At 45.4% G+C, this 12,821-nt stretch overlaps 1 protein-coding gene across 1 annotated transcript in view; it reads right to left on the reverse strand.

The window, feature by feature from the left end:
• Nucleotides 1-232: 232 nt before the first annotated feature.
• The window catches only part of LOC141113730 (urotensin-2 receptor-like), a 13,696-nt gene continuing 1,107 nt past the window's right edge, over nt 233-12,821 (reverse strand). Inside the window, exon 2 of the mRNA XM_073607014.1 lies at nt 233-4,342. Coding sequence (XP_073463115.1) covers nt 3,153-4,268 — 1,116 coding nt within the window. The 5' untranslated portion in view covers nt 4,269-4,342 and the 3' untranslated portion in view covers nt 233-3,152. The remainder of the gene's footprint in view (nt 4,343-12,821) is intronic.

A 12,821-nucleotide genomic window follows, 5' to 3' on the forward strand; every position in this document is an offset into this window, starting at 1 on the left:
TTTATTTATTAATAAAACTTTTCTGATTTAAAAAAAAAAAAAAAAATAATAATAACAATAAAAAAACAGTAAAAAAAAAAAAAATAATAATAACAATAAATTATTAAAATAAATTATAAATAAATTTGATAGATGATATGGATTTCCATTTGGATAATAGCAAGTGTTGAAAACGCAACCATTGCCTGAACCTTACTCAGAACACCCAGAACACACCGAACCAACAACCAGATAAAGAGACACAGTCTATAAGATTTTAATCTGTTTAAAATGATATGTTGTACAATAATCTGTGTATTCTTTCAGGTTTATAAAGTGCCGACTTATTCCACAGTGCTGATTGGTTATCCTATGAGGTGAGTAGCCTGGTGAGCTGATAAAGTGTTTCTAGTGAGGAATAAAGTGCTTTTTTTATTTTTTATTTTTTGCTATCTTACAGTGAGAACTGAGACGGGTCAGGGGAAGAAGTTGGCCCTGCAATAGAATATGCTAATGACCAGATGACTGCTGAGCAGATAAGCATCAAATATAAGGTCTTGGCACACTGGATGGTGACACGGTACATCGCCATGCTTGGAACTGCTGGGCCCCCCCGAAGGGTTAACACTTAAGCTTATAGCAATGATGGATCTAATTCCCCTACGGAAAAACCATGCAGTACCGTAGAGAAGTGATGAGCAATTAATGGCATTACAATATTCAATTATATAAATGCTGATAAACTCTCAAATGGGACTTCCAGTTCCATTTATCGCCAGGAAAGGAGCTCTCGGATTTGCAGCAGTCCCTGTATTTGTATTCGTATTTTGGAGGAATCTCTCTAGATTTTTGTTGCATCGTCATTTTTAAATGCACACTAGAGTAGGGGGTCTAAAACCTCTAACCCTGTGCTCTTTTTCCTCTTGCTCTCTGTGCAAATTATGTAGTAAAATGCTGGGAGGCTCTGGATGGAGCTGGGTGTAACTGTGAGGGGGGTAGAGGATTCTGCAGCAGACTCGGTGGCCCTGTAGGGATGAAATGAAATTTCCAATGGAGGATGGGGAAAGCTTTGGGAAATGGGGTTCCTGGAGAGGACTGAGGGGTCTAAAACCTCTATCCCTATGCTTTTTTTTTCTCTCTATGTCCATGCAAAATATGTATTAAACTGCTGGAAGGCTCTGGATGAAGCTGGGTGTCACTGGGGGGGCTCAGTGCAGCAGAATTGGTTGCCCTGTAGGGGATGAGGTTTTCAATGGAAGATGGGGAAAACGTTGAGAAATGAGGTTCTTGGAGAGGACTGAGGGGTCTAAGACCTCTGTCCCTATGCTTTTTTTTCTCTCTATGTCCATGCAAAATATATATTAAACTGCTGGAAGGCTCTGGATGGAGCTGGGTGTCACTGGGGGGCTCTGTGCAGCAGACTTGGTGGCCCTGTAGAGGATGAGGCTTCCGATGGAGGATAGGGAAAACTTTGAGAAATGGGGTTCCTGGAGAGGACTGGGGGTCTAAAACCTCTAGCCCTATGCTTATATTTCTCTCTATGTCCATGTTAAATATGTATCAAACTGCTGGAAGGGTCTGGATGGAGCTGGGTGTCACGGGGGAGGGGGAGACTTGGTGGCCCTGTAGGGGATGAGGCTTCCGATGGAGGATAGGGAAAACTTTTTGGGAAATGGGGTTCCTGGAGAGGACTGGGGGTCTAAAACCTTGCATATGACAGGTTTGCTTTAAAGAGTACCAGCCAGTCATTTTATAATTTTGAGCCCCAGATGTCTGCTACTACTAGAGTTAGTCTCATCTCTGCATCCATCTAATTTTAATATCACTCTATTACGAAGAGTTTGGTTTTCCTGAATTTGGTCCTAAGCGCTGCCCCCTGGGTCTGAGATGCACCCGTCCCATCATTGTTCTTTCCAAAACCTGAGAGACAAACGTTTAGTAACAAAGTGTAATTAGGATCCACAGGGCCAACAGAAGCCTCTTTCCTGGCTAAAGAAGATAAAAGGGGGACTTCTTGATTTGATTAGGACAGTCATGGGTGCAGAACCATTTTTTTCAAAAGAGATCTGCCTTTATCAGTATTGGAATCAAATTCTTTTCCTCATCCTTTAGCAATATTTTTTGTATAGAATGGAAGTTTCGTTCCTGTTTAAATTGGGTAAACAGAACGGTCCATAGATATCTAGATCTTGTAGGTAACTTAGAAGTTCTTCCCATCCTGAAAGCCATTGCAAGTCTACGACCGTGTTCAGCGTTCTGCTCCACAAATGCCCAGTGAATGGATTTCCAGTAGAGCAGGGAACAATTGGACAAAGGTTTTTTGTGGAGTGGGGAACATCTGGACAGTTCTGTTTGATGTATCTAATGTTTGGGACCATACACTATGCAACTCTCATTTACAACACTGTGTATGGTTTGAAGGTCATCTTGCAGATCCATTATGATTCCAAGAGTTTGCGACGGTGGCTTAAAGCTCCCTTGAAGGCACGAGATAAAGTTTGGACCTCCATGTTTGCCAGTCAATGGCTGTTTGCCACATCACGACTGGCTTGTGCTACGTCTGCTGGAACGCCATCAAATATTCAATTAAATAATACTCAACCAAGTCTTAACTGAAAAAAGTTAGGAGCAAGCCATTGAGGTCTAGTTGAAACCCAAGAGTCCCTTGGAGTCTGGAACCCCAAACCAAGTCCTTTTCATGGTAGAAAGTTAGTAAACATTAACCAAAGCTGGTCACTTTTTTTTAGCAGCACCAACGTTAAACACAAATGTTTCTACTTTAGTAGATCTCGACCATAAACATATGGAAGATGGTATGGAAAACCTCATAACAGTGGGGGATAGGAAGAAGGTTTTGAGAATGTAGCCATGTTGACATCTCCAATTTTTAGAAAAGTCATAGAACACAGTGCGATATCACAAGTGAAAATCCCATCCATGTTTTTATACAATTCAAATAACTAACTGCATCTCCATTGTCTCATAGCTATGGTCTTTCCTTGGCATCGGTATGCAAAAAGAACACTTGAATATCCTTTCTGCAAGCATCATTAATTTACATAATTCAATCTATACCGATAAAACATTTACAATATACAAGTATTGGGATATTTGGGGGCTGTTTGGCACATGGAGGTTCTTACTGGTCCCTGTGAAGTCTTATTTTAAAGTTCTTAAGAGCTGTTGTTGCCCCCGGGACACTGAGCCAAAACAAAGCTCTCGGTGCACTGTTGGCTACTGGTGGACATGGATCTTCCTGACATCCTTTGAAAACGGTTCCTGAAGTAACCACTGTTGCTCCATGACCTTTGTCTGTTCCTCAGGTATTCCTTGTAGTTCTTGGTGAGGAGGGTGTACAAGAATGGGTTGATGCAACTGTTGCTGTAGGTTAGACATGTGGTTATATAATTGATGTTCCTGTTGGTTTTGGGGGAAATGGGAAGAGATTCACAGTACTGGACAAGGAGCTGCCAGATCCAGAAAGGGAGGAAGCAGGCCCAGAAGACCAGGACAATAGTGAAAATTAAATACAGAACTTTCTGGTTGGGCAACCTCTTGGTCTGCTTGAAGGAGGCAGTTTGTGACACCCAGTACGTCCTAGCCAGCCTAATGTACAAGTAGCCTATGATTAGCCCCGGACCTACTATACTTGTACAGAAAAGCACCGTTAAATAGACCCTGTACGACATCCTACTCCACATGGGCAGACAAATGCTCTTGTTGTCTTTGTGCACCAGCTTAATCATGATCAACATGGGCAAAGTTAGGAGTAGTGATACTAGCCAGACAACTATAGCAATGCACTTTCGGTAGCTCTTAGATCTCTTTACCGTGTCCAAGGGCTTCAGAACTGCAAAATAGCGTTCAGTGCTCATAATGGTGAGGGTGAAAATACTGGCGTGCATGGTCAGGAAGTCCAAGCTGAAAAGGATGCGGCAGCCGACATCTCCAAAATACCATTCCTGGATGAAATAAGTGCCCACAATAAACGGGATGGTGAGCAGGTAAAGGAGATCGGCCAAGGCCAAGTTGATGATGTAGATGTACATGGAAGCTGCCGTGCGCATGGATTGACCCATCACCACCAAAGTGTAGACATTTCCTGCAACTCCTACTATGCACATGAGGGATAAAATTACCCCGATAGTGAATGTCGCTATCATGTCCTCCATTGCACCTGAGGATGGTGGGAAATCCAAAGTAGTATTTATGGGGATAGTTGCATTGGTCTTCAAGGGCATTTCTGTGGTCATGGATAATCTTCCTTGAGGTCCTTCATGAAAAGACATTCTGTTGTATGAAGGTAGATGGTTGCTTCTGCTGGAGGTTAGCTGGAAACCATTAAGGCACTTCAACTAATGTTCTGTAAGTAATCATCAAAAATAATTGGTCAATTATTGCATGTTCAGATGCATACAGTATATCTTGCTATAGCAGTCTAAATGTCTTTAGTTGATATTGTAACCTAGTAAACTTTTCTAGATCAGAGGTGGGCATTATAAAGATAGACATGGCTTATTTGTTAAACTTTGCTTCTAAAGAGCTCTTTGGTATCTTTGGTTGGTTGCTTTCACCAACACCTACAGAGGGACAGAAATTCCTTCAGCTAAAGTAAAAGGGGAGACACACTATGCCTATCTGCAATATAACCAGTTCTATCATTTATAATGCCAGAGATGTTTAGATATTTCAACTTTACTTCCTACCAATTTTTTCTCACTATATAAACTTGGCAAGGCTTCTTATATACAATTAAGCTAAACCTGCTACTCTCAATACTTTTTTGTCTATGCCTGCCTGCCTGCTTTGTAGATCATTGGGAGCCAATGGGAGTCATGTGGTGTCTCCCCCCCCCCCCCCCCCCATCTACAACATGCTGAGGAACATGAGTAACAACCCACAAGATCCTCTTTTTTGTACAGTATGTGGCTGACTGTTAAGCCGGCCATAGACGAAGCGATTTTCTGTCCTGCAACCTCAAGAAAACAATTTGGATTCCCCCATCAATACAGACAGCCATTGTGTTCTCCCGGCCGGGGGTTGTACAAGGGAAGCCGTCCCCGCCAGGAGAACACTGCTAGCAATTATAATAGCTATCAATAATCACATGTTAAGTATGACAGGCTAGTTGTACCCAAGTTGGTCGATCAATCAACTTGAGTACATTCAGCCTGCCCTGTCGATCCCTGCTGAACCGGCCAAGATTCAAACTGTCTATGGCCGGCTTTAGAGTATGGAAAGTTTGTGAGCTGTATTTTTTTTCTGAATTTTACATTTTGTAACATAGGTTTAGATCAGGGATTCTCATCCAGGGTTCTGTGGAACTCTAGGGTTCCGCCAGAGGTGGTTAGGAGTTTCTTTGAGCCGTAACTGGTTGTCCTCCCATCTTATGGTGCCTTCATGGTTTCACCAATGTAAGGAGCATTCTTCTCACTGATCAACAATGTAAGGAACATTCTTCTCACTGATCACCAATGTAAGGAACATTCTTCCCACTGATCACCAATGTAAGGAACATTCTTCCCACTGATCACCAATGTAAGGAACATTCTTCTCACTGATCACCAATGTAAGAGACATTCTTCTCACTGATCACCAATGTAAGGAACATTCTTCTCACTGATCACCAATGTAAGGAACATTCTTCTCACTGATCACCAATGTAAGGAACATTCTTCTCACTGATCACCAATGTAAGGAACATTCTTCTCACTGATCACCAATGTAAGGAACATTCTTCTCACTGATCACCAATGTAAGGAACATTCTTCTCACTGATCACCAATGTAAGGAACATTCTTCTCACTGATCACCAATGTAAGGAACATTCTTCTCACTGATCACCAATGTAAGGAACATTCTTCTCACTGATCACCAATGTAAGGAACATTCTTCCCACTGATCACCAATGTAAGGAACATTCTTCTCACTGATCACCAATGTAAGGAACATTCTTCTCACTGATCACCAATGTAAGGAACATTCTTCTCACTGATCACCAATGTAAGGAACATTCTTCTCACTGATCACCAATGTAAGGAGCATTCTTCTCACTGATCACCAATGTAAGGAGCATTCTTCTCACTGATCACCAATGTAAGGGACATTCTTCTCACTGATCACCAATGTAAGGAACATTCTTCTCACTGATCACCAATGTAAGGGACATTCTTCTCACTGATCACCAATGTAAGGAACATTCTTCTCACTGATCACCAATGTAAGGAGCATTCTTCTCACTGATCACCAATGTAAGGAACATTCTTCTCACTGATCAGCAATGTAAGGAACATTCTTCTCACTGATCATCAATGTAAGGAACATTCTTCTCACTGATCACCAATGTAAGGAACATTCTTCTCACTGATCACCAATGTAAGGGACATTCTTCTCACTGATCACCAATGTAAGGATCATTCTTCTCACTGATCACCAATGTAAGGAGCATTCTTCTCACTGATCACCAATGTAAGGAGCAATCTTCTCACTGATCACCAATGTAAGGAACATTCTTCTCACTGATCACCAATGTAAGGAGCAATCTTCTCACTGATCCCAGTTTAATACATTTTTGCAGGGGTTCCACGAGACCTGAAATATATTTCTATTGTTCCTCCACAGTAAAAAGGTTGTGAAAAGTTGGGTTAGATACTTATATAAAATTTGCTCCTCATGTCTTTTATCACCGTATAGGTTATAATTAGCCTAAAACACTTTTATAATGATCAGAAAATGTGCACAACAAATATCTGCTCTAAAAGGTCAAATAAAGAAATTCAATGTGAATAAAGCCGGCGACTGATTACCGTCAGGCTTTTTACACTGATTCCTTTTATCAATTAATTTACCCCACAGAGTGCCCAGGAAGGGAATCCCTGAGATATAGAGAGGGACCACACTGACCCGGCATGGCGACAAGTTTTCTCTACCTGCATTCCTGGAAGGCTGCATGTTCCCCACCCTGCCAGGTGACCACAGTCCCAGAAGATGAACGTTTACTTCAGAGAGGGGACTGAGGAAATGCTTCCTCCTGCCTTCAGCAGACTGATGACATCATCTTAGCCTGGGGGAGAAGAGACTGAGGAAATTCTCTCTCCTGCCTGCAGCCGACTGATGATATCATCTCAGCCTGGGGGAGAGGAGCCTGAGGAAATGCTCCCTCCTGCATGCAGCAGACTGGTGACATCATCTCAGCCTGGGGGAGAGGAGACTGAGGAAATGCTTCCACCTGCCTGAAGCAGACTGATGACATCATCTCAGCCTGGGGGAGAGGAGACTGAGGAAATGCTTCCACCTGCCTGAAGCAGGCTAATTACATCATCTTAGCCTGGGGGAGAGGAGACTGAGGAAATGTTCCCTCCTGCCTTCAGCAGACTGATGACATCCTCTCAGCCTGGGGTAGAGGAGACTGAGGAAATGCTCCCTCCTGCCTGCAGCAGGCTGATGATATTATCCCAGCCTGGGGGAGAGGAGACTGAGGAAATGCTCTCTCCTGCATTCAGCAGACTGATGACATCATCTTAACCTGGGAGAGAGGAAACTGTGGAAATGCTTCCACCCGCCTTTAGCAGACTTATGACATAATCTGAGCCTGGGGGAGAGGAGACTGAGGAAATTCTCCCTACTGCCTTCAGCAGACTGATGACATCATCTCAGCTTGGGGGGGGGGACTGAGGAAATGCTTCCTCCTGCCTGCAGCAGACTGGTGACATCATCTATGCCTGGGGGAGAGGAGATTGAGGAATGCTTCCTCTTGCCTTTAGCAGATTTATGACATAATCTGAGCCTGGGGAGGGGAGACTTAGGAAATGGTTCCTCCAGCCTGTAGCAGACTGATGACATAATCTCAGCCTGGGGGAGAGGAGACTGAGGAAATGCTTCCTCCTGCCAGCAGCAGACTGATGACATCATCTCAGCCTGGGGGAGAGGAGACTGGGGAAATGCTTCCTCTTGCCTGATGACATCATCTCAGCCAAGGAAAAATATTCAGCAACAATATTATTTTTCAGGAAGCATTCTATTGATAAAAAACATCTTTGAGCTCCAGTTCAGGATGAAATGATGTCCTCAGTCAGCTGCAGGCAGCAGGAAGCATTTCCCCAGTCCCCTAGTGATAAGACTGCAACATTGTAACTATGTAGCAAGTAAGAAGGTGAGAGGCTGCAGCAGGAGCTGACCTGCGTCAGAGAACACCCTGACCTGGAATCTCAGTCCAGGAAGTAGATGGTGACCCTGGGTGATGCCTGAACAAATATGGTGCTGTCAGGGGCAGTAATGTGATCTCCGTGAGGGGTAATAAATACCTGGAAGGGTTACACTGACCCATTACTGAGCATATATTTAACATAAAGATATATATTGGATACAAAGTCTGCCTAAAGCATTGAGACAGCTAAGAGTTAAATGAGATTGTGTTATGAATAACAAGCAACCCTGATCTGCATTGCTGACTATGAGACAAGCCCGGCTGTCCGGCACTGTGGCTAGGCTTGCACCCCGCGACGCCCGCAGGGCAGATGGACACGTCCTGCAGAACGCTGAACCTCTGCCAGGAACACAGCGATTCCCATTGACTTCAACGTGATGATTTCCAATGACATATTTCTGCGTGATCTTCTCAGCACTTCACCGGCTCTGTGCCGCGTTACGCCGCTGCATGCAGCTGTCTGCTGATTTTTATCTTTCCCCGGCACGCCAATCAGATACGATTGAAATAAAAGTAATAAAAACCGTTGGCAAAAAAATGTTGTGCCCAAGGGCAACCCCCCCCTCACTACCACCTGGAAATATCACACTATACATTTGATACATTGTTGTCAGCATCACTTGCAACAGTTGCAAGCTGCATGGAATGCACAGCAAAGGAATGCAAAGATTTCTCGGCACGCCGGACATTCGCCGATCGCCCCCCTTTTTTCTATAGGAAGAATCTTTTATCACTGCACAGACCATCGCCCAGTCCGGAAGGTGTGGGGCCGGTTCAAGGGGTGGGCAGGAGGGGGAGCTGCCCTGGGCACTGTGGTTTCATGTGAGGTGGGGGGGGGGGGGGTGGAGGCACCACAGGGAGGTGATTTGTGTTGAAAGGGGGGATTTGGGGGCGGCAGGGGGGTCAATATTCTTCTAGGAGGGGAAATTTGGGGGGTTGCTAAGAGTAGTGATTTAGGGGGATTTGTGCTGGGAGGGGGGATGGGGGAAGAAGATTTGTGCTAGGAGGGGACTTTGGGGGGGATTTGTGCTGGGAGGGGGGATGGGGGAGGAAGATTTGTGCTGGGAGGGGACTTTGGGGGGGGGGGATTTGTGCTGGGAAGGGGGATTTGAAGTGGGGGGGAGAAGATGTTTACTGGGAGGGGAAATTTTAGGGGTAGAGGATTTGTGCTAGGAGGGCTGAATTTTTTTTAGGGGAGGGGCATTTGAGCTTGGGGTATTTGGGGGATGGGGGGCAAAGAGTGGTCATTTAGGGGGATTTGTGCTGGGAGGGGGGATGGGGGAAGAAGATTTGAGCTGGGGGGGTTTGCTGGGAAGCGGGGATTTGAAGTTGGGGGGAGAAGATGTGCACCAGGAGGAGAAATTTTAGGGGTAGAGGATTTGTGCTAGGAGGGCTGAATTTTTTTTTAGGGTGGGCATTTGAGCTGGGGGATTGAGGGGAAACAGTGGTAATTTAGGGGGATTTGTGCTGGGATGGGGGAAGAAGATTTGTGCTTGGAGGTGGATTTGTGCTGGGAAGCGGGGATTTGAAATGGGGTGGTGGGGAGATGTGCACTAGGAGGGGAAATTTTAGGGGTAGAGGATTTGTGCTAGGAGGGGTAATTTTTTTTTGGGGGGGGTTGGGGGATGGGGGGCAAAGACTCGTGCTGAGTGGGGGGGATTTCAGCAGGGGGGCAGATCTGTACTTGGAGGAGGGGGAATTTATGCTTAGGGGGTAAGCATGTTTACCCTGGGCTCTAGATGACCTTGTCCCGGCACCAAGTGGGTGTGTCAGCTATTCCTTCATGGTTAGGTATCAAGTTTGGGTGGAAGACAGTGCTGGACTGGTGCCGCTAGAGGCTTCCCAGGCTGTCTATGTGGAGGGTGTAGAGCAGTGGTCTCCAAACTGTGGCCCTCCCACTGATACCAATGATGGGGCACTATTCCTCCCACTGATACCAATGATGGAACACTATTCCTCCCACTGATACTAATGATGGGACACTATTCCTCCCACTGATACCAATGATGGGACACTATTCCTCCCACTGACACCAATGATGGGGCACTATTCCTCCCACTGACACCAATGATGGAACACTATTCCTCCCACTGATACTAATGATGGGACACTATTCCTCCCACTGATACCAATGATGGAACACTATTCCTCCCACTGATACTAATGATGGGACACTATTCCTCCCACTGACACCAATGATGGGGCACTATTCCTCCCACTGACACCAATGATGGAACACTATTCCTCCCACTGATACCAATGATGGAACACTATTCCTCCCACTGATACCAATGATGGGACACTATTCCTCCCACTGACACCAATGATGGGGCACTATTCCTCCCACTGACACCAATGATGGAACACTATTCCTCCCACTGATACTAATGATGGGACACTATTCCTCCCACTGATACCAATGATGGAACACTATTCCTCCCACTGATACTAATGATGGGACACTATTCCTCCCACTGATACCAATGATGGGGCACTATTCCTCCCACTGACACCAATGATGGAACACTATTCCTCCCACTGATACTAATGATGGGACACTATTCCTCCCACTGATACCAATGATGGGACACTATTCCTCCCACTGATACCAATGATGGGACACTATTCCTCCCACTGACACCAATGATAGGACACTGTTCCTCCCACTGACACCAATGATGGGGCACTATTCCTCCCACTGATACCAATGATGGGACACTATTCCTTCCACTGATACCAATGATGGGACACTATTCCTTCCACTGATACCAGTGATGGGACACTATTCCTCCCACTGACACCAATGATGGGACACTATTCCTCCCACTGACACCAATGATGGGACACTATTCCTCCCACTGATACCAATGATGGGACACTATTCCTCCCACTGATACCAATGATGGGACACTATTCCTCCCACTGATACCAATGATGGGACACTATTCCTCCCACTGATACCAATGATGGGACACTATTCCTCCCACTGATACCAATGATGGGACACTATTCCTCCCACTGATACCAATGATGGGACACTATTCCTCCCACTGACACCAATGATGGGACACAATTTCTCCCACTGATACCAATGATGGGGCACTATTCCTCCCACTGATACCAATGATGGGACACTATTGCTCCCACTGACACCAATGATAGGACACTCTTCCTCCCACTGACACCAATGATGGAACACTATTCCTCCCACTGATACCAATGATGGGACACTATTCCTTCCACTGATACCAATGATGGGACACTATTCCTTCCACTGATACCAATGATGGGACACTATTCCTCCCACTGACACCAATGATGGGACACTATTCCTCCCACTGACACCAATGATGGTACACTATTCCTCCCACTGATACCAATGATGGGACACTATTCCTCCCACTGACACCAAGGATGGGACACAATTTCTCCCACTGATACCAATGATGGGGCACTATTCCTCCCACTGATACCAACGATGGGACACTATTTCTCCAACTGATACCAATGATGGGGCACTATTCCTCCCACTGATACCAATGATGGGACACTATTCCTCCCACTGACACCAATGATGGGGCACTAGTCCTCCCATTGACACCAATAATGGGGCACTATTCCTCCCACTGACACAAATGATGGGGCACCAGTCTTCTCATTGATACAATGGGGGCACTATTTCTCCCATTAAAACCAATGGTGGGGCATTGATGCCGAAGCATTTTCTACTTCCATTGGCCACAGTCCGGCCCCCCTAAAGCCTGAAAGACAGTAAATTGACCCTTTGCTTAGACAGTTTGGAGACCCCTGATATAGAGGGAATTGGGGTCTAGGGCTGCTACCTTTCTGATACAGACAATGGGGCCGTTACCGCGGGGAACACTTGGGTGATTGGAGAGGAGCGCCCGGTGTCCAGAAAAACTGAAGAAGGGGGAAGGCAGTTCCCACCGAAATGCGTTGGCTCTAATTATGCACTTCCACACCAATATGATTTTTATAATCCTTTATTGAAGATGAATGCTGCAGAGCCGCTGATCAAATATATTTAACCCTCTCAGAGCCTAACCATTCTCCAAGAAATACAGCCCTGAAGAAGAGAAGAGGCAATTACCCCGATAATGTGTACTTGTATACTTTTATCTTCAATAAACGATTATAAAAATCATGTTGGCGTGGAAGCACACAAATAGACCCAACGCGTTTCGTGGGGGGGGATGGCCCCCCCTTCTTTAGAGCTGTATTTCTTGGAGAATGGTTAGGCTCTGAGCAGGTGAAAACATATTTGATTAGCGGCTCTGCAGCATGCAACTTCAATAAACGATTATAAAAAAAATCAAGTGCGACATTTTTCTGGACCCCAGGGTGCCCCTCTACAATCACCCAAGTGTTCCCCCGCTGTAACAGCCTCATGGTCTACATCTGAAAAGGCAGCAGCCCTAGACCCCCAACCACCTACAACTGGGATACAACCCATTGCAATCAACTTGTTTCATGGTTAGGTAGGTTGCCCAGGTATGGCAGATCTCAGTGACCCCGATTCAGCACTGACACCCCGTAGCTCTGAGTCTGTGCTGCACTGAAAGCATCTGCACTGATGCAGACGTGAGTTCACCATGCAGCATGTCTAATGGGATGA

The sequence above is a fragment of the Aquarana catesbeiana genome, linkage group LG12, assembly GCF_042186555.1.
Source record: "Aquarana catesbeiana isolate 2022-GZ linkage group LG12, ASM4218655v1, whole genome shotgun sequence".
Taxonomy (NCBI): domain Eukaryota; kingdom Metazoa; phylum Chordata; class Amphibia; order Anura; family Ranidae; genus Aquarana; species Aquarana catesbeiana.